The sequence below is a fragment of the Coloeus monedula genome, assembly GCF_965178545.1.
Source record: "Coloeus monedula genome assembly, chromosome: 16".
Classification (NCBI taxonomy): domain Eukaryota; kingdom Metazoa; phylum Chordata; class Aves; order Passeriformes; family Corvidae; genus Coloeus; species Coloeus monedula.
The window spans coordinates 4,142,228-4,165,089 of record NC_138796.1 but is presented as its reverse complement, the minus strand read 5'-3'; the positions used below and the strand labels follow the sequence as shown (position 1 = coordinate 4,165,089).

At 38.4% G+C, this 22,862-nt stretch overlaps 2 protein-coding genes across 2 annotated transcripts in view; one reads left to right on the top strand and one right to left on the bottom strand.

The window, feature by feature from the left end:
- CHLSN (cholesin) overlaps positions 1–22,862 on the top strand; it is a 120,509-nt gene that overhangs the window by 13,111 nt on the left and 84,536 nt on the right. The gene's annotated exons all lie outside the window — the stretch shown is intronic.
- Positions 1,761–2,834, bottom strand: GPER1 (G protein-coupled estrogen receptor 1; the record flags this gene model as incomplete). Its single annotated transcript, XM_082292288.1, has 1 exon — positions 1,761–2,834. One exon carries the CDS (start codon positions 2,832–2,834, stop codon positions 1,761–1,763), a length of 1,074 nt encoding a protein of 357 aa, XP_082148414.1.

The following is a 22,862-nucleotide window of genomic DNA, read 5'->3' as shown; positions in this document are numbered from 1 at the left end:
CTTGTGCTATGAGAGGAGATCTGTTTGGTGTTCTACAGGGAGGATGGGACCAAAGGACATTTTTCTTTAGATTGTGATTAGCAATTGCTTGCAAATAATCTGCAGTTGCCGCAGATTCCACCCTGCAGTTCCTGCTGGAATATCCAGCTATCTATTTCAAATTCAACCATCATCGTCTTGTGGCCTTTCTGTTTATAGGTCAGGTCTTTTGTGGCCAAAACTTCCACTAGGAAACTTGAGATATTTCATGAGAAATATGAGTGGAATCATCGTTTTCACTGTTTTCTTTATTGCTTTAGTGGCTTTAGTCATTGTTTTAAAGGTCTACATTTAAAAATCCTTTAAAATCTGTTACTGTGCTAATTAATTAATATACGACATTTGAAAATAGGACAGAGCATCTTATTCTGCTGAGCTCTGGTGCTTCAGTCAATAAGCACAGAAGTGAAATGAGTTTGTTCACTTGAGAGATGCAGCAAGTGATGTTTTAATGATCTTGCATGCTAATTTCTAGGAACTTTATAGCTTCCCCTGAACAAGTTCAGGAGTAACCTGTGCTAAACATCAATCAGATTTAAAGCCCAATTATTTGCTAGAAGGAAACACTGTTGTTTTCCAGTAAGTGGTGCTATCATTTGTTTGCTTCCTGTAATTAATCTTCAAATGATCAAAGCATCCAACGTGCATCTTACAGTCTTGAAAGGCCGGTGGTTTCTGGAGGTGGGATGGGTGTGCACAAAGTTCAGACCTGATGATCACTAATCACACTCTCCATTACGTGTGTTCTTCCTTTCTGAAAATTGAGGTTCCCGTCACTTTCATAAGCAATATCTACACAATATCTACAATATCTTTTGCAGAAAGTGATACTTCCTTAAAAACCACAGCATTTTGTTCTGGCAATCAGAAGAGACTCACAGAAAGTGAGGAGATCTCATGTAATGTGCACTCAAATCTGAAGGCAGGTGTGAATGTACTCAGTGTTGGTGCACTGGCATTTTTGACAAAAGGGCCAATTATGTTTGTTCTGGGAGAGATTATTTGGGTCAATCCTTAAAAGACAGAATGAAGCACTACATTTTGCTTCTGTGAAGTTCTTTGAGATGAGCATATAGTTACAGATGATTTTAGTTTTGAACAAGTACTGATGTAAACAGTAGATTACATTTAAGAGACAAAAACTCATCACTGTGCTTGATTATATTAAGATTAAAAAAACCTAATAATGGAAGACATGCTAGAATACAGTGACGATAGTACTATGTAGTTCTTGTAAGCAGAGTCATTTATCTTAACGTGTTTGGGTGGAAAAAAATCAATGTTTTATGCATCTCCACATCAATATGTTGTAATGATTTTTCCTCGCTGTTACGGCAGCTTCATTATTTCAGTGGAAGTACCTTATATACACCAGCAAAGTATCATCTCTGATAATCAGATTACATCTAGAGTCTTCCTAAATTGATAAAATTTTCTCTTATATTGTCACTCATACATGTATAATACAAAATAAAGCTTCTTCAGTGCTCAGCTTTTAATAATCCTGTTCATAATTAAATATAAATCTGACTAAAACATATTCTTCTACATTAAAGTCTTGTCATAAAAACATTTTGAATATAAACCTTCAATACTCAGTACGGCGATACAATATATATATATATACACACACAAATGCACTTTTTTTTCTGTTAGTAGCAAGCATTTTGTTCACTATTTGCACAACTTCACAGTCATATGTTTTATACAATGACACTAAATCAGACTTCTGATTGCTCATTACTGTCAGGAATGACAGACGTTAAGGCAGCCTGACAGAAGCGATGCAGTGTTGACATTTTTGTTTTCTGTTCAATGTACAGTCGCAGTTTGTCTCTGAAGGTTTCCCCCAGAAAACTGTAAATTAAGGGGTTCAAGCAGCTATTAGAAAAAGCTGCTAGGTTCACAATATGTCCTGTTAAAGGATAATCATGCCTGAAGGATGGGCTGTTTGAAGAGACGGGCTCGCTTTTCCTCTGGAGAAGTTGGACGCTAATGAAGACGTTTTCAGGGAGCCAGCAGATAAAGAAAACCAGGACAACAACAAAAATCATGCGCAGAGCCTTCTGTCGCCGCAGACGGAGACTCCTGTGCTTGTGTGCTTTTATAAGGACTCGAACAATTAATGAGTAACAAAGACCGATGATCACAAAGGGGATAATAAAGCCCAGGGTTATCTCTAGCCACTGGATTTCTTTTACATCTGCAAAACAAAAGTAGACCTCTCCGGTGTGTTGTAAGTGCACGGCTGTAAATGGGACTAGAGCTGCCGAAATGGACGCCATCCATATGAGCCCACAGCTCAATCTAGCGTGCTGCATAGTGCGAAATAGGTTGGACCTCATTACTTTGGCCAGTGCTAGGTATCTGTCAAAACTCATCCATGTCAGAAAGAAAATGCTGCTATACATGTTGATCTGAAGGAACAAAGACATAAAGGTACAGATGATGGTGATATCGTAGTACTTCTCGTCAAGATTAAACACCTCAATGAGAGAATCAGCCACTAGAATGAGATCAGCCACTGCCAGGTTTATGAAGTAAAGGTCTGGAATTGTCATTTTTTCCCGAAAGCTAATGTTGACAACCAGTATCAGAATGTTTCCCACAAAACCGATAGGAAAAAGGAATATTGTGTAAAGACATGATAAGAAAAGGCCGATAACATATTGTTGGTGTTCTGATTTATCAGCTAATCTAGAGGATATGCTTTCGTTACACAAATGGGATCCATTCAGGTTAAAAGTTGTGCTGTTACATATAACAGGTGGTATTGAGGCAGAATAAGTTTCCATGATTAAAATATCTGCAGAAAAGGTATTAGTACTCACAGTTTGGTGGCAATACCAAAAAACCCAGGGTTTTGGTTGGTTTCAACTGAATTCCTAGTAAGCATTTTTTATTGGAATTGAAAAAGATACAGACTTTTGTATAGGAAACTAAAATGCTTTAGAAGTCAGATTAATTATCTTAAAACTGACTGAAATATAATACTACAAATAGGGAACGTCTTAATTTGTTTTACAGGACACTATATACATTGCAAATGAGACAATTTGCGCTTCCTGTATGCCTTAAGATCATGTAGGAATCTTTTTACCATGGTGGTACTTGGGTCTCTTTAATACAAGCTTTTCATCAACAGTGTTTCCTCATGCAAGTTGGAAGGCTGTGGAATTCTAGCTCCATTTGTTTTCTTTTAATAATCAATGAGCATCCTTGGACCTGCAATTTGCAAATGGAAAACGATTAATCTCATATTCCAGCACTGTTCCATGTGCCATTAGCTTCTGCTAACCTAACATCACAGCTGAGGTTGTAGGAAACATCATGTTCTAATACATATGCAGATTCACTTAAAAGAATTTAAATTTCTTCTAGATGATGATACATCGTGAAGGCAGGTCTGTCAAAATTGTGCACCCCCTTCAAGGTTCAGTATTAGAAAATGCAGAAACACAGAGAAATCAGATTAGCGAGTTTAGCCTATTAAAGAAAAATTGTATTTTTTCATATATAGATTATATATTTATTCTATCAGCTTGTAAGGCTAATAAATAGCAGAGTCTGTGGCTGAGAAGGCAACAGAGATGAAAAGCAGTTGGTTCCTGCTGCTTTCAGTGGGAGGGAAAGGCAAATTTTAGAAATGAAGGTAATGCAAGCAGCGTATTGATTTACACCAACATTATTATACTCTATTTGTTTTCCGTTGTGATTTATTATGTTTCACTGACTTCCGGGTAGTAATGGAAAATACCAGTTGCCAGATTTGTTTACTTCTAAATGTTGAATGTTATGCACTTGAAGCATTGCAAGAAGTTTACTTAAAAAAAGAAAGAGCCAAACAAAAGACACCCCAAACAAATAAAACAGCAAGAAAATTATAAACCACAGCATTTTGTGTTAAGGTTTAAATATTTTGAACTGCTCTAATCTTCCTCTTACCATCAAAGCCTTGATTTTTATTTACATGAAAACATATTAAAAAAATTGTTTGCTAGTAAAATTCATGCCTATTTTCACATTTTAATGACTTAAATCCTGCCAGTGTGCAGTCTGGGGGAGGAAAGAGCAGACCACTAGTGGAGTAGTAGTGTTAGAATATTTTTAGTCAGAATTATAGCCCTGAGTTTCCTTAAATGTATTCAAGTAATCAGAAATAGCTACAGATGCTTAAATAAAGATATGGATTCCAGAGCTTCTATTTCTTAATGAAACAGGCGTGAGTTCCCAGTACCTGTTGCTGTGTTTTGAATCATTTTAATAGTGTAAATCTTCTTGCTAAAATATCCATATGAAATTACACTTATTAGAAGACGGTTCGGTGTTTGTTTCAAGCATCTATGGAAGTCAGTCATAAACTGTTGTCTTTATGTAAGATCCTTTTATTTGTGAATAAGGCAGTAAAACAGATTTAAATACAATAAAAGATAAGTTAACAGCCCGAGCAATTGATTTTAAAAGGTCGGTCTGTGGTCAGATTTTAATTACATCTGAAAGGCCGCCAAAAGCCCAGCAATTAAAAGCATTACAGGTAACTATGTACTGTGAAACACTTTATTTTACCTTAATTCCATTTCTTCAGAGCTGATTTTCCTCCAGACAGCAGCAGCCTGGTCCTTGCTGGGTGCACACGTAATGGATGTGCCAACTTCCACTGTCCTCTCGGTAAAAACTTGCATTTAGGTGTGCAGAGCTGCAGTGGATGCCACCTGTTGATGATTCAGCAGTAAAACCAAAAATCATATAAAAGTCTATTCTGCTTTAGAACGTATTAAATAAAGGATAGTTTACAAGAGCAAAATGCAGATCTTGCTGCATGTCCTTGGCAATAAAACAAGCTTTATAGATTCCCAGGGTTGTTCTAATTTGTGTGCAGTTGAAGTGCTGCTGAACAGCCTTATAAGGCTAGAATTAACCCTGTTTCTGCTGGTTTCTTTTTTACTAGAACTACTCAAGCATCTTTTCTCTCGTATTTGTCAGTTTTATTTTGCCTCCTGTTCATTGCATCCTCCTTTCTGCCTCTGGTGGTTTTTTTAAGTTTTATAGTCCGTTCAAAGCTAGAGCTCAGCTGATCAGTAATTAAGAGATTTATTTGGAAATTGCAATGAAGCATATTTTATATAGATATAAAGCAATTATTACTGTTATTTGTGCTATTTTTTTAAAAGCCTCTGGGCAGTCTAAAAGGAAATATTTGATTGAAGACATCAAGCATCTGAGAAGAGTCATTTGCTGAACTGCCAAGATAAATTTCAGTTTTCCTACCTTCAAGTCGATCCCATTTTGCTTGTGTGTATTTAAATTTTCAGGTATATGTTGTCATTCTCGTACTTCTTAGAATTGCTCAGCTCAAGATCACATGGATGAAATAAGCTTACTCTACAGAGAATGAGGAGCCTCAGTTTTGCATTAAACCACCAGTGTTGCTGGTGGAATTTTGCATTTCATCTGCAGGGGGTAAAAAAACCCTACTGGACATTTCCAGTAACACCACCTACTGGTGGCCAGGATTCTTAGAAAGGGAAGAAAGTCAAACCTTCCTCAGAAAAGAGCAATATTTTATTTGTGGAAGTTGCTTTCTGTGATTATGTTGATCTGACACCTGAACGTTTAAAGTGTACATCGATGCAGCATTCTGCTGCTGCTGGAATAAGATGAATGGGATCTCAGCATTTAGGACTTCAGGAAGACAATGTGACAGTTTCAGAAGTGTGGAGTAAGCAATTAACATGTCATTCTAATAGATGTATGACACCAATTACAGTGGTCAGATATTTTTAGATTACAAAGGTTTCTGTAGAAAAGTGAAGCAGAGGTGCTTACATGAATGGTTTGGGAGCAGAAGCACTTTGCCTTCACTGAGGCAGGTATATTATTCGCTGGTTTTTCTATAACACGCTGTGCATAGGAACAGAGGATTTTGGCTGTGTTACTGAAAAAGTTTTTTAAGATGCTCTTGCGTGATGGCTCTTCCTAAATACTTTTGGAATCAGTTATGATTTAGATCAAAAGAATATTTGCACAGATTGGTGCTGGTAAAATTTTTCTGAACAAGAAGTTTTCCACTGTGTGTGGAATGCAGTGTTTTAATACAGGAGGATGATAAGGACAGAGCCTGAAGTGTTTCGCTTTGGGAAGTGTACAAATATGATTGCACTGTAGGACTGGAATAATATAAATGTTAGGAAAATCTTGTGATACCAGCTTTGAAGGTCTTAATTTCTTGCTGTCATAAAAGAACAGGATTAAAGAGAGTCTTTATTGTTGTTTGTTGATCATGTGGTTTTGCTGTACTTAGTTCTGTCCTTCAGAGCTTCCACTGATTTTTCAAGAGCCTGAAGGATTTTTTACTTTTCTTCACGTATAATGTTCACTTCTGGGTGTCAGTTGTTTGTTATTGTGGGGGCTTGGATTTGATAATCAGCTGGTCTGTCTGGCCTTGCTTGTCTAGCTGTGAATATCAGCTGATTTGCTATTAAAATGTATAATTCTGAATGCTAATTTTCTTGTTTGAATTCACGGTAAGAAATACGTCACTTTGCCATACTTCCAGAGTTGTTAGGAAATTCTCTTTTGAAAGACCCATGAAGTAGCTGTTTTCTGTGTGAGAAGAACTATGAAACATAAGAGGTCATATCTAGTATTATGGTAATTTTGTATATTGTATTATTATACTGTAATTAATGAGTTCTGTATTTCTCTAAATATTTTATGAGAGGATCGTGCGAATCCTCTGAATCCCGTTTCCTAAAGCAGATCACAGCATTTTCAGGCCCTTGTTTATGCAGTGAGATTGTTGTTACTGATTAATCTATCTTAATCTCACTGTTTGTCATTTCCATATTCCATAAAATGCTTCAAAGTAATTTTAGCAGCTGCTGAACGTTATACTTTTGCTCTTTCCCTGTCAGTTGCAGGTATTCCACAGGACTTCACAGTGACTGCCTTAATGATACGTGGTCACTGTCAAGACAGTGTTGAGTCTTAAAGTTCCACCTGTCTTACCTTACTGTGATTGTTGCTGGGGACATGTGTGAAAGCAACTGGTGCAGTAGCATTTGTATCATGTCAGACCCCAATAATCCAGCATTCAGAATTTCCCTGGTTTATTTTTATGCAGCAGTCAATGTGTAAAACACTGTAAATATCTCAGTAAACATGTCTAATACCGGAGAATCTTTCAGAAGCACTGGTGTAGTTGTGAGGTACTTCTGGTGCACCACGAGGCTGAACGTGGTGTGTCATAGAAGATAGTCTGTGTAATTTAGCAGACTTCAACATATGTGCCATTTACTGTGCTGCTAAAAGGTGGCAGCTGAGGAGGAAGAAAGTGGGAGGTGTGAGTATGGGAGAGAACAATGTTGAAAGGTCTGATGCATCACAGCTCTTGTACCAGCACTCTGTGGCAGCTTCTCCAGCTGGATAAGCAGGATAAGCCCTCTAGGATGCAAGAGACTGTTGGATTCTGTCAGAAATGTGGAAATGTTTTGGGTATGAAGCTGTTGAGTCCTGGAGAAATTAGATCAGAGCAAGGGTATATGGAGAGCTGGAAAAAAGTAAGGTACTGTATTGCGTGGCAGGGGAAGGAAGCATAAATTAAAATTGTGTTGGAATGCTTACACTGTAATATATCTAATCATCTGCAGAAGAAATAAGATTTGTATAAGAATCTCTCCTGGAACAATCTCTAGAGGAAATACAGATGCTGTTGTACTGTTCATGAGGTTTTGCAAGTACACTGATGTCCAAATTTTCTCTCACCTTTTTCAGCCACTGAATGACATCAGCATCCATTACCCTGCTCTAGAGCACCCTCATACTTTATCCTGTCCAGCCTCAGTAGCAAATAATCTTTCTTGCAAATAATCAAACTTAGTTTGAGCTGGAATTAATTGTGCTTCTGTGCCTCCAGAAAACCTTGGATGGAGTGTATTTTGTGTATTTAGGTTTTTCAGTTGCCAATAATTCTGAGAATGCATTTTTCTTACTAAAAATAATTTTTAAAAGTTCAGCCTTTTCATTTTATAGGGACAACATCCGTTCAAACTCATTCAAACTATTCTGGTAAAACTTTTTTATTTTTCTTTGGTAGAACCTTCTTATTTTTCTTAAAGCATGTATTGCAAAACTCTTGAGGGATCATCTAAAAATTTTATTAAACAGGGCCACAAAATGTTGTCAAGTGAAAGATCACAGAATCCTGGAATGGTCTGGGTTGGAAGGGATCTTAAAGACCATATAGATCCAAGCTCTCTGCCATGAGCAGGGACACCTTCCAGTAAACCAGATTGCTCAAAGCCCCATCACAGGACTTCAGGCTCTATTCAAATGCTATTTTAAAAAATTTTTCAAAACATCTATCATTTTTATTTTAGTAACTGAGTGTGGCAGTCCTTTGCTGGACACTTTTGTACCATGGAAACGAAGTGCATTCTTTCATTCTACGCATCAGTGAATTTATTTCTTGTGCAACGTATATGGTGGACTCATTATATAGAGTACTTATTTTGGCTGAATTGCTTGAGCTTTCACCCTGCCCCAAATGTTCTGCAGCTACCTCAAAATCAAGATAAATAATACTGGTGCCTTTTCAGTGCCTGTAAGTTTAATATTAGAATGTAAGTAAGGGCAGGCTTGGAAGGATGTAGCAGCTGGAGTTGTGATTCAATTGTGCACATCCAGTCTCTAGCTCAAATTGTTTGCAGTGTTGTTGTTTGCAATGGGATCAGATCAAGTTTGAGCCAGCTGGTTCAGTAATGATGAGTCCTGAGTGTCTATGTGTTCTTTTCCAGAACATGTTACCAACTCAGAAATTCATGCTTTAACTTCAGCAGCCTGATCATTTCTCTTCTTCTACTGAACAAAGCGGGTTTTTTTCAAATGCAGACCAAAGTTGTGGAAAGATACAAATATTACCAGTACAGAAATAAAATATTCTTCTTTGAACTTTCCAGTATATCCCTTCAGTTAATTTTGACAGCCTGCCTATAAAAATATATGCTGTATTTCTTCTGGAACATGCTGTTCAAAACTGGGTGAAGCCTGGGAGAAGTAAGGGTTCAGCTGAGCTGCTGGTTGCATAAGGGAAAAAAGTCTCAGAGCATGGAGACTTTATTTTGTTCTTAAAAATACTCTTCAGATTATTAATTATTCTAAAATACTACTTTTAATCTTGGCTAAAGCTGGTCTTTTCTCCCTCATATCAGACTATATTAGAAGGATTTTGGGAGACTGTGTTCCTTCCCTGTTGCACATAGGGCTGTTTGCTCCCATATTCTAGCTGGATGCAAGTAGGTTTTTCTCTAGGACCACATGTTCATTGTCCTAAACTTTAATGTAAGCTCTGACTTTATCAAGAATGATTCTATGAAAACATTTCTGTATTGCTAAAATTTATACTCATAACTATTTGAGTTATTGTTTTGCATTTTTCAGCTTCTTCCCTCCTGTTTACCTTTGTTTTCTCATACTCAGTTGCAAAGTCATTTCATTGTACAGAGAGATTTCCTTATGGCAGTATAACCAGCCATCCAGAAAATACTCAGGTTTTTTCCACGTGGACAGGGAGGAGAGCAGAGTATGGATACTCACATCTCACAGATGGCAGCCAGGAGCTTTACCCAGGAGTGCTCACAGACTCACACACAGTCGTTCATCCTGTCAAGGTGTGCTCACTCTCAGATCCTGGATCTAACAGTGCAGGTTTTATTGTCTGAGACACGTGGGTATGGCTCTGCTCTAGCTGGGTACCTTGCTGAGAGTATTGTGAAGCACCTTCCAGTCCTGCTCAACCTTTCCCCCTTGCTCAACCTTGTGGCAACTCACAGGGTGTGTTACTGGCATTCACTTGCCATCAGACCACTTTCCAGGTCCCAGCCAACTTTTACTGACTCGATTTTCTTTTAGGCTCCTTTCACTCAGGACTCAGTAACTCAGGACTCAGAAACAATACAATATTTATTCTTTCATCTTTAAATATAAAAGGTATGGAAGCTGTAAATAAAGTAGAATCATTCGCACATAATTCCCATGCTACAAAATATCCTCCTTATCCACAGTGCAGCTGAAACTCTGACTCTCTGAGATGGGATAAACAGCTTGCATCTTCTGACATATTCTTTCAGTCTGTCAGCTTTTTCACTGATGTACAGCTCTTACAACTCATCTCTTCAAACTTCTTTCTGCAAGGCTGATCTTTGTGTTGTTTAATCTCTCTCTTCTCAGGTGCAAAACAAAACCTCTGATGCCATCTGAGAATTCCTTTCACAAGTATGAAATTGGCTCTAGTTTTCAAAGAGATGATTTTTACCTACGTACTTCCTTTCTGACCACGTTCTATAACGATCTGTTTATATGTAGAGTTCTTTAATTATCCATCTGTTCATGCTGGCAGCAGATGAAAATTGAACGGGGGAACAGGCTGAGACAATGTAATGCAGACATCTTACCCATTGATTTTTACATCTTGTGGAAATGTTGGTCCTTACAGTTATAGTGGGACTGCAGATTGCCCTTCATTTGCATGTGATACAGTCATGGTCCATACCTTTCAGGATTTGGATGTCCAAGACTAGATCCGTATCTCTAGATATTAGGTCTATATTATTATTATTCTTCCATTTCTGCACTTGGCTGTTGTCTTGTGGAATGTGTTCATCTTGATCAATTGGTTCCTGCTTTTCTCTCTTAGGCAGCCCATGCTGATTTACACCAGCTCCCCACACAAATCTGGACCCCATCAGGACAATCTTTCAAAGGATACAACTGCAAAAAAACCCTCTCAGTTCTTGTTAGCACCTGGGTTTCATACAAAGGCATAGATTTAAGCATCAAAATAGCTTTTCTCAGAACTCTTCAAGTTCCTTGAGCCTTCCTCATCACAGCACTGTATTTTTATAACTTTGCAATCTAAGCTTGCGTTATTGTCCAAGTTTTAGTCTAATTTTATGCTTTTCCTGTTTCTGTTCTCTCCACCTTTGTGAGAGGAAAAGATTAAGCCAAAGCCAAATGCCTAAGGTGGCTCCTGGCCAGATTTGGTGGCAGTAGCAATGTGCTCAAAGCAGGCATTTCCACCTTTGCACCTACATCTCAGCCTGCATCAGCTACTGATCCTGCAGGGCTTCATCCAAACTCCTGCACCGCAGCTGTTTTATTCTAATTCAGATTTTTTTTCCTCTTCTTGCACCATTTACCCATCAACTCTCATCTAAATGTACAATGCTTCTATCTATCTTGTCTCTAGCAGAGCCTTGATTCCTGTTAGGAACTGGGGCTTGGGTTTTGTTTGCTTTCTAAAAAGCACACTTTGGTTCTACTGCTTTGGGCTGGCTTTTCTCTGTTTTCCAGTTAGTGTATTACTGAATGTGACTCTTCCAACGACTTCATACTTCTGAATGAACTCATCAGGAATGGCTTAAATCAATAATTGCTGTAAGTCTAAATGCAAAGTGGAAGCTGAGAGTACATTAACAAAAAGCTTTCATTCTTGCACAAAGTTTTAATTAGCCATCCTGTTGATCTTTCCAGTTCAGTGCCTCACAAAAGACCCAAAGCTTTCCTTTATGGACCCGTGTTTCCATTAATTTGATTTCCTTTTTTTTTTTTTTGCACAGGAATTCAGACAAAAACTTCATTGCTGCTGCTACTGGAATTACATACACCAGTTATATACCAATGCTATAGAAATAAGTAGTTTGTAGGTTAAGAAGTCAAAGGAGGAAGCACACCTGAGAAAATGCTCTGGCTGCAGATTTTGACCTTTGTTCAAAGTTGCTTTCTGCCACATTTTTGTTTGCAGCTTTGCTAGGGCATTGATACTACTGCAGAAGCACAGTTCTATGGCAACAGTACTCATCTTTCTACCTGACTTTGAAGCAATGCTGGCAGAAAAATAGATGATTTAAATATATATGTATATGTGAGAAGAACCCCAAACAGCCCCAGACCATGGATGTTTTCTCACAGATCACTGTAAGTACTAGAAGTGACCACCTTTTTTCTTCCAGTACTGCTAGCTGTAAAATAGGCCAAGTTTGGGTTCTAAAGAAGGAACTATTGCCCTTTTTTTGAAGAAGTAAAAAACCAAACCAAAACCCACAAGCTAAAAAGTGAAGTGGATTGACAGTTGTTTAGAACAGATTACTGTGACCCACTTTGATGGGTCGTGGCTGTTTCTGGTATTTCAAGGTGGTTATTGGCACTGGTTTTTCTTCCGCACTTTTGTATGACTTTCAGTACTTCATCCTTGCATGGTTTATGAAAACAAAGTATAACTACCAAACTAGCACAGCTCTCACAGAACAACACTATTTCTGCAATGTTCATCACAAGCTCATTCTTTGTAGTTCCAATGCTCCTCTGTAGCTTCAGTGTTGTCCTGAAGAGAACCATGATGTTATAAAAGAGGCGACAAATAAATGCTGTCACGCTGATCACGTACACGGCGGCGTAAGTGCGGATGTGCTGCTGCAAGGCTGGAGCTCCAGCAGGTGCTCCTTTAGCCAAGAGAACAGTAAAACAGAGAATCTGAAGTAGTGATGGGATTCCAAACCCAAAGGTGAATTTAACAATCTCGTATTCAGGCCATGCAAATAGTGGGTCCAACTGGCAGCGTGCTTCCAGCTGATAATTATCGGTGCCAACCAGCACTGCCTCTGTCAGGGACAAACAGAACGTGTACGTGAGTACAAACCCAACACACAGGATGGGTCTTTGGGTGGCTTTGCAGAGAGCAGTCCCTGATGGAAATCTCTCCAGTAACAGTGTGAGAGGTGTCAAAATGAAAACATACTGAGAATTGAAATAAGCAAAGTTGAAAAAAAAAGACAGGACACTACAGGCAAGGTGGGTTGCTGTTAAATAGTCAGGTCTACTGATGACAGTAAATGAGAAAAAAATCATTATGATATTGCTGATGGTGAAGTGTAGAAGAAGTAAGTCCAAGCCTTGTCCTTTGTTCTGCAAATAATTCTTTATGAAAATGATCAAAATACATATGCCAGCTGTTAATCCTGTGGGTACAAAAAAGGCAATGTAACAGTGCATGAGTCTGGATATGATATTTTGAGAAGCTATGAAGGCTTCAATTTCTTCTTGGGAAGTGAAAGGCTGGCTCTTGCTTGGGTAGCTGATCCACGTCATGTTGTGAGAAGTCATCCTTCTTTCCACACTGTGCTTATTTCCTGTTCAGTGGTAGTTGAACTGGAAAAGGAAGGTGAAACAAGTTTTAAAGTACAGTTTTAATGCCTTTTTTTTGCATTGAATATATTGTGTGCAGCCAGGCATATGAACCATTTGTTCAGAATAAATGCAGTAATTTCTTGGTGGGTTTTACACTCCTGTGTTATTACCCAAGTTAGCTTGAAATTATTTTTAGGCAGAGAAATCTGCCTTTTTATTTTTGATGTGGTTTCTGCTCTCACCACTCCCCCCTTTTCCTCACTTGATGCAGCTCAGTTTTGTAGACAGCCAGGATCCAGCACACTCATGTTGCCTGTGGAATATATGGAATATTGGGGGTGAGGAAGGAGCTGGCTGTGTTTAGGTGGAGCTTCTTTTCCTCTCCATCTCACCAAGAAAGGCCAAGGCAGTTTGCAGGGCAATCCAATGTGTGGGCAGCAGCTCCAGCCACAAAAAGCTCCACTGTCCTGTCACAAGGGTGGGAATTCTGTATCATTTGAACCCAGCTGCAGTCTCACACCACATACCGAGGAAAATGCTAAGATAATCACAATATGAGGCACAAGCCACATTCCTTTCTTTGTTTTAGTTTTGCTTCCTTTCTGTTCTGAAAAAAAGCCTTTCATAACTGCAGTCCGTACCAAGGAGCCCATATAAAATTAATGAGAGTGTTTAAGAACTGTTATGAACAAACTGCTTTTATACTAAAACATCTTTATACATTAATAATGCTGTCATTTCTTAGGTGTAGCTATTGCATAAAACGGCAAAAAATAATGCTGCTCTGCATGCTTGACTTTGAGAAAACGATTACTGGTGCATTATAAACCTGTTGATAAAGTTTTAGCAAGGACCATTTATTACAGCTGCATTATAAATTCCTGGAAATAGGGAATTTTGAGAGTTATATGGATAGGCTGTTAGCTGTAATGACTCTGTGATATGTAGATATAATGATTTTGCTACTGTATATATGCTTGGAGGCTTCTTTTTTTTTTAAAGGCAAAAAGCTTTTATGAGAACATGATATGTACTCATGAAAAACTGTAATGGATATGGAGATATACATTTTCCAGACCACCTAAAAGCATAATTAGCTCAATTTTCTAAGAGGACATTTCTGTGCACCTTGTACTGATTGTCACAGAAAATAGCACATCTTTTTAAGTTGCAAAGAATAAATATATTTAAACATAAAATAATGAACCCACTATTCCTACGTAATTTGGAACGTCTGATTAAAATGTTCCTCAGTACTGGAAAAAGTTAAACAAATGGGCATTTTTACAGTGTAGGGTGTTTTGTGAGGAAAAAAAAATCTCTGTTCACAAAGATTCCAATTTTGTGTTAGACTTTGGTGTTTTTACTTTGTTCTGTTTTACATAAAGCTGGTCTGAACAAGCAGGCAAAGACAGGACCATGGAGTTCTCCTTACAGAAGTTTCTGTAAGTCATAGTGGCAAGAAGCTACATACTTAGTTGTACATAATGCCTCTTCCATAAAGGGATTCTAGTGATGTTAACTCTTGAAGTGAAAGTAATTTTAAACTGGTAAAAATTCATAGAGATGCATTAATGTTTTTAAGCAGTGCTCATTATAGATAAGTCAGTGTCTTAATACTGTTTGACAGTTAATTTATGGTAGTTACCTCTGACACTACTTCACATTTCTGATATTTCTAATCTCTCCTCAAAATTGGAATTCTAATACTGGTTTTAATTAAAAAAGTTGACTTATCAAAGTGGCTTTGATTAAATGTGTATATAATCTTACATAATTATAATTTCATTTCTAGAAAAGCGTGGAGTTATGTTTTGATTCAGCAGTGTTCTTTGTCCCTTTTTAAAGACAGAGTTTCTTCCTTTCTAGAAAAGGTTATTTTCTGAGAGATTCCACTACAGGAAGGACTGATGCACCCAGGGAGAATGTTTTGTGTTACAGGTGCTCTTGCAGGAGGGAAAGGTTGGCTGGTCAGACTCTATGTTCCAGCCTCTGAGCTGGGGTGCACCATGTAGGAAAGAACTGATGGGCAAAACAGGCAGAAGTTTCTGAAGCAAGTTAAAAGTCAATGAAATTTTGAAGCTTAAAAATAGTTTATTAAATATGAGCAATTCTTGTGTGTAAAACTTTAAATTTCACAATTCATTTCTTCTTAAATACTTGGGTGGAGTCTCAAGAATGAAGGAAACTGTAAATGGAATTTTGATCTTCTGTTAGGAGAGAGATTTGAAGCATAATCTGGTGAAGAATTGTGACCACTTGAGCATCTGAGAAAGTCTGTTATCATCCCACACTGTAGATTCAAGGTTAGGAAATATTTACACTTAAAGCTGTTCCACCAGAGCCTTCAGTGTTACCTGCAAATTCCATCAGGCCTTTTGCAGGGCTGAGTATAAGAATTCAGTTCTGGTACTGTGAACATTTCCATTGTCTTCTCAACAACTTTTATGGGCCAACTATGTTCAGTGTCCTTGCAGGGAATCTCAGAATAATTTAGCAACATTCAGCTTTTCTGGTAACATCATTGCAAATGAAACAGAGGGGTTTGGGGTTTCACAGGAAATCATATGGCCTTATATCAAATTACAGGAAAAAAAAAAAAAGATGCCAGAGCTTGAATAAATTTGCTCAGGACCTGGCCTTGGTACTGATACAGAGTTCAATTTTGACCACAGCAATGTATTTTAAATTTTATTTAAATACTCTTTGGGCTTTTAAGACAAAGTAAGGCTTAATGCAGCATATTCCAGTAACTGCAGCTTGCTGTGCAAGCCAGTGCATCATCTTGGTTTCTCTTCCTGTACCCACCTGCTTGCACATTGTGATGTGTTACTGGTAAACCAGCATGGTGTTTAGCAGAGGCTAAGGATGTGTTTTGCCCTCATTTGGTGTCAAGACAGATGCCTGAAACAGTTGCAGTTGTAACCACAGACACTAATATTTTTGTTAAATAATTAACACTGATGCTTCCTCTCCATCTAAATATTATTATGCTAACCTGAGTGTATGTCTTTTAAATTACCTCATCTGAGGAGGGAATTGAACTAAAAAATAATCTGTTCAACCTAGAATTAATATGCTCACTTTGGGGAAATAACAGTGCAACTATAGGTTTATAATTATAATCAATGTAAGTATTAAAATTCTGAGCTAAGGAAAATTTTTTAGGTGTGCTGTTCTAAAGGGAATGTCCCGAAAATCACCTTAGGATTCCCACACAAACAAAATTTTACCGAAAGAGCAAGCTGTTTGCAGCTTTGCTGTGGCTAGTCAGTGTGAGTGTAATTCTTGTTTGAATTCAATAAAGTGTTTATTACAGAAGACAAAATATCTCCTAGCAGTTTGTAGCTAATTCTGAAATATTTTCAGTTTGGCAAATAAGATTAAAATCAATGCGTAGTTATTAACTTTTCCCCCTTAAATTATTCCTAGAAGCTTAAAAGAAGCACAGTGATCATGTCAGAGACTCTTTTCAGATTTGGTTCTGCTGTCTCAGTGTTTAAAAGAGCAAAGGGCAATTTGGAGCTCAGATTGTGGTAGGAAAGGCTTGTGTGCAGGGGGTGCCACCAGACATGCCCAGCTCTTCCTACCAGCTGATACAAGTGCACCCTTCTCTCTAAAAGGGTCACACCTACCTGTATATTTCTGACTTCCTGACAATCTAATTTTTTTTTTTTTCAATATTTTGTCTCTTCATAATGATTTCAGTGAAATTTGAGGATACATAGCACTTTCCAAGATGCATTGCCCACCACCTCATGAAGTGGCTGCATTAGTGTCTTTTAGCTGGAATTATAGATTGGGCTCTGCCAGAACAGCCTGACTCCCTTGCAGCTGATGGATTGGGAATAGTCACAGATGGCACAACCTCTCTGCACGGTTGTTTACATCGGAATGGGTAGCTTTAGAGATTCCTGTGACTGTAAGATGCTCATCTATCATGTAAAGCAGCTCTAATAAATTGTCTTTCCAGTTTGAAAACATTCCCAAAGCATCAAGTTCATGCTTAGAATAACAATGGGATGAAGGAGCTCAAAGCTTTTGCTGTAGTAATATTAATGTTTGCAAGTTTTTATAGACTTCTGGAAATACTAATTTAATTTAATTTAAAATAAAAATATATGCTCCGTGGGAGCAGCAGAGGGTGGTTTACTTCTCACGTGTTTTATTTCAGAGTATTCATGCAGCTGGCCACATTTTCTTTTTCAAAATACTTGGAGCTTTCATCATAAAAAAAATTAGGGAATTTGTTATGTCATTTTCCTGTGCTGTTAGAAGATCTGGTATTCCCTCAGTTCTTGTCTGGTTCTTGGATTTACTGCTGGGACATACTTTTTTTTTTCAAAATGCACGTAATGTTTATGCTCTGCTGTGGTGTGGGTGGAGGGGGTGACGACAGCAGACCAGTCCTTCACTCTTTCAGTGGTGTTTGCAGCTTACAGTGCAAACACCTCAAGACCTGATTTTTTTTTTTTCTCTCACAACATAGTGTGACATAAACTGGCTTTGTTATTTCCACTTAAGTCACCGGTAACTATGGCAGGAGCCAGGTCTGTTTCTGTTTGTTTTACGATTAGTCAGTGAGGGAAATTTGCAATATGCTCCTTGCATTATCTTTCCCTGTGTTGTCATGCTCCAGTATTTTGTCTCTTTATCCCAGGTCCCCCTTACTTTAACTGGCCATTAGTCATATTACAAATCCTTCCTTAACTTCATGTGGCCTCACTTTTTCCTTGGATTTTTTTTTTCCTCTTTCTATCCCTGTTTCCCTCCTATAATTCAGCAGTTAAAGCAAATATGTTTGATTTTTACTTTCTGAAGCATGGTGAATACATTCCACTTCACTTCCAACACAGTGAGCACAGTGTTCAGAAAGCAGTTTAAAAACAGCAAGTTGTGAAAGGAGTTCCAGTACTGAGGGGACCCAGTCCCTAAGATTTCACTGGGTTTGGGTTCCTCATCCCCACTTTGATGTTTAACTGCTGCAAAAGGAGAGCTTGGTTTCAAGGAGACTTGTGTTTATTTAAAGTCTAGAAGGAAAAGCTCCTAAACCAGGGGAGTTTCTCCCTGGCAGCCAGAACTCTTCCTCTATAAAAGGTTTGGTAGGGCAGTCTTTCTGCATTCTGTCACCAGCCTTTAGAAGGAAAATATTCTTTCATCCAGTCATAAAGCAATACATGTAACATTGCTTGTGAAACTCTGCTCTTGGTGGGCATGTCCTGCATCGACTTGAGCAAAACACATGATCCGGGGGGTGAAGATGTCCTTTCTGTTCACACTACGCCTGCCAAGTTAAAAGATGGAGGCAGCTTGCATTATGTAAGAGACTAAAACGTGAAATACTGTATTCTTCTTTCTTGTAAGATCACAATTCCTACTCTTGGGCAAGTATTTGAAGTTGTAAAGACTTAAGAAATCCTACCCTTAACTTACGGAAAAGTACCAGTTCCTGAGAAACCGAAAACTTTTGGTTTTACTTTTCTAGAATATAAAGGAACTAACAGTAACTTAAACAATCTCCAAGCAGCATCACTGACGTGTTTCCTGTCCTATACAATTCCTGTAGCGGGGTTAAGATTATCTGACAATGTCCATCCTTTAAAAGACTGGTTTTAGGCAATGGTCGGAGTCGTTTGTCCAGACCACTGAACAGTATTTCATCATCCAGCTCCCATTGGTTCAACGGGAGTGAAGTACTTACTGGAAAACAGTCTTCACATTTTCTCTACTTAATGCCCAGCTTTAGCACAAATTTCAGCTTTATTACACATTTCAGCTGAGGACCTTTCCCAGATACAGTATTTCAGTTTGTGTAGTTCAAATTGTGTTGTTAAAGAAGGGAAAATGAGAAGTTTTTAATTACGACCTCAGCTTCACTATTTGAGCCTCCTGAACAAAACATTGCATATTCAAAATAATATAAAGCACTTACCTTTTCAAGGAAATGTTCCACAGAAAAAACAGGCTGAGCCTTTCACTGTGAAATGTCAGTTGAAATACAATTACTGTTTGGAGCTTATAGAGCTTTGTATTTCTGTAGAAAGCAGAGTGTGTATATTACAATAACTTCTTCAGCTGCTGTACATCACAGTGAAAAATCCGGGTGCTTGCTGACTGAAAAAACATGCAGTTCTGTAAGGGGAACAGGAACTTGGTTGAAGTCATTCAAACCATACACGTTGCATGTTTAGCAAACCTATGGTTTCATCATCATGTGACTTTAAAGTTCAGATTCTCCTCTGCAGTGAGATATTTTAGAACAGAAAAGTAGTGTTTGTCCCTGCCATTTCTAAGTATGTGAGGCCATCCAGTGGATTTTTTTTTCCTGTTCGTGAAGTAATCCTACTCTCACTGGCCAGCCTTTGCAATTGCATTTTTTCCCAGTGCGCTGTTTGAAGTGCTAGAGGTCTAGAAAAGGAAAAGCCTGTGGAATAAATACCACACCACGCCCTTTGCTTAATACAACAAGAACTCAACACAAAGCAGGGCATGTCAAAGCATTAAGATCCCTGCTTAAAAATAGGTGTATTTCTATTTTTCCGAGGGCTTTTGGAACACTCCTGTTATTGTATACATGCAATAAATTATTTTTCCAGATGCTCTGGAATGCCCGTGAGGTGTTAAAAGACAAGATTTTGAGTATGGAGGATGTTTCAGGTCTGGCTCAGCATGACCATGTTGAATAGTGTTATTAAAGCCTCAGATATAAATAAGCAAGAAAGGCTTGGCTCATGATTTTTTTTAGTGCAGCCCGTCTGTCTGGGATGTATCAGTAGCATCGTGTTTTCTCTTACCAGCACATGGGGAAGGGCATTTCTGTTGTAATCTTCTAGTAACCTGCAATGGCGTTCGTGGGTTGAGAGGGTAATTTGTGACCAGTGTATCAGCACTCTGTTTTCATGGCTTCCTACTTGTTGTACTTTAACAAGACTCACGAAAAAACACGTGGAAACTGCCAGAACACTTCAGAAAAATGAAACGAGACAAATGTATACGAGTCTAGATTTCAAAATTGAAGTTGTGGGTTACTTGGAGAAGATATTTTAGCACTTGGTCTACATTTCCACCTGCAGGTTAGCACAACTGCTCCTGAATGCTTTCTTGAGACTAGAGGTAAACCAGATGGAGGGTCTTGGGTTGCAGCTGTAGCTCAGAGACATTTTGATTTTCAGGATGAAGGTTCATGTTCTTTGTGAAGGAACTGTCCTCCAGAACAGCTCTTCAGTAGTTCAGGGGCTCTGTGAAATGTGCTTTCCAATGGCCTTTATTCAGAATACTGTAATTCACAGAGAGCCTGTGGTTTTGATTATCATATGTAGCAGTTTGTTGGACTGGGTAGGTTGTTTCTTGTTTCCCTTTTATTTGCAGTAGCTCCTCCAAAACCTTGGGGACAGTGGCAGTGTAGTGCAGGTGTTTTGTATGTTGCATTTCCCTGTGAGCTGTACCCTAATCCAGGCTCATTCTGTTGATGCTAAGTTCTCATAGTTAAGAATGGTAAAGAAAAAATGTGCATTGTTGTTACGTGCAAATCAGGTGACTCTTTCCTTTTTCTGTTGGTTTTTCAGTAAAGATGCAAATTTCAAGTGTCACCTTATTCTTTCTAGGACTGAGGGCTGTACAGAGAGCACACCAAACCATGCAGGCATAGTGAAATGATTGTTTTTGAAATTACAGAAAAATTTCAGGAGGGTTTTGGTCATCAACTTAACTTTGGAGCTTCCAGAATGGATCACTTGTGCACTTGAGGCAATGCTGAACAGTTGCAGCGTGGTTTTGTTGCTGTATTTTCCACTGAAGTGCTTTGAATAGGTCCCTTATTGATAACTCCGGGCCCTGCTGGGGGCAGAGAGGGGGAACTAATATTATTTATTGGCTGTGAGCCAGGAGCAAACTGCTGAGGGTTTATATCTTGTTGAATTTGCCTTGGGTGGGTGTACACACAAGGCTATTTGGCTGTGCCCTTGGTGTTTATTAGTAAAAGAAAGGCAAATCAATGACTGCACCAATTCAAGGAATATTCAAACCACTCTTTACAAAGGTTTCAGTGACTCTGAGTTAATGAGCAGTCGGGGGGCAAGGAGTAACTCCCTTGCAGATAAGCCCTGACACAGCAGTGTTGAGGCCACATTTCCTGTTATTCAGTAACCTCGGGTGTGACAATGCATGGGCTGGGTAAGCAGAGCTCCAAGGGAACTTATCTGCTGATGAGAAGATGGTATAAATAGAATCAGAAAAGTAAAAAGAGAGAAGCTATTTTTTACACTTCCCATCTTTAAAAAGAAAAAGTAATCGAAGAGAAAGCTCCCATCTTCAAAGTTGCATTCACATTTACAGACATTAGCTCATACTTTGTCTGAAACTTCTGTTAAACTTCATTATTCAGTGGTATTTAGGGGGCAAGAACATGTTTCCTACTTGGAATCAGGTGCAAGTAGCACAGCACTGTTTCAGAACTGTACACAGATTGAGAGACTTGCACATCAGAAAGCATCACGTTTATGTTTGGCTACTGAGAAATTTATTCTTCCAAGATGATGGAATAAATTGAAAGCCAGAGGAGAAATAGAGGTTAGAAAATCAAAGTTTCCCAACTCTGTATTCTTTATTCCGTTTAGACCTTGCTGATTCCCATCTCAATAGCTGCAATTCTGCCTCATCTACAGAAACAAAAACAAATTTTGAGGTATGTTAAGAGCTCCCAGGTGGAGTTTTGGCAGCAGCTCGCTGTGCTGTTACTGTCACAGTTAATGCATTAGTAAAAGAAAAGCAAAAATATTGCTGTTATGTGGCCAGCTGCATCTTTCCTCAGAAAAAAACAATAAACCAGTTTGTTTAATTTGCTTAAATGATCACAGGGTACAAGTCATATGAGGATAGTGGCAAGCAGACCAGTGCTCAGTTGTATAAGGGTTTCATAAAGCTGCAGAAAATGGTTAAGTGATTGTGTTTGGGATGATGCATAATGTCATAATTATTTTTATCAGTGATTTATGGATTTGTTATTTTTTGGTGAAATTTCATGTATTAGTTTACTTGCTCTCAGTGGAAAAGGTGGGTGTATGATAGTGATTTTCAGGATAGGATGGAGGCAGGAAAGGTGAAGTTACAGAAGTGAAATAGTTGTGAGATGCTGTGCCAATATTTCAGGATGGGCTGATAACATGTACAGCCACTAACCACCTACAGTGTGCTGTGGTGGGCAAAACTCGGGTTTATTTTTGAACACAACTGTTCATGTGGCAAAATAAATATCTCCAGTACTGGGTGACAGATGTTGCCATAAAGAAAGCAGATGTGAATGATTTTTTTTTTTTTAACCAACACCAATAATTTCTCTTAATTGACCCATATTACTGATGTGTTTAGCAGAGCACAGATCCCTGACAGGAGGTTTAATTTGAAGTGAAGGCTCTTTCTTTCCTATCCATGTGTGCCAGATGAGAGAACCTTCTCCATCTTTTCTAACAAACACCGTTCAGTGCTTCTGGCTTGTGAGATGCTGCAACCCTGGAGATTTCAGTCTTTTTATTCTCTGGCTTCAGGCATATCCATCCTGTGAAGTATTATGGAGATGGTGATCCTGTCTTGCTCTGAATCATGGTGATCAGTTGTTCAGCAAAGAGCTGCAATGCTCAGTTGAG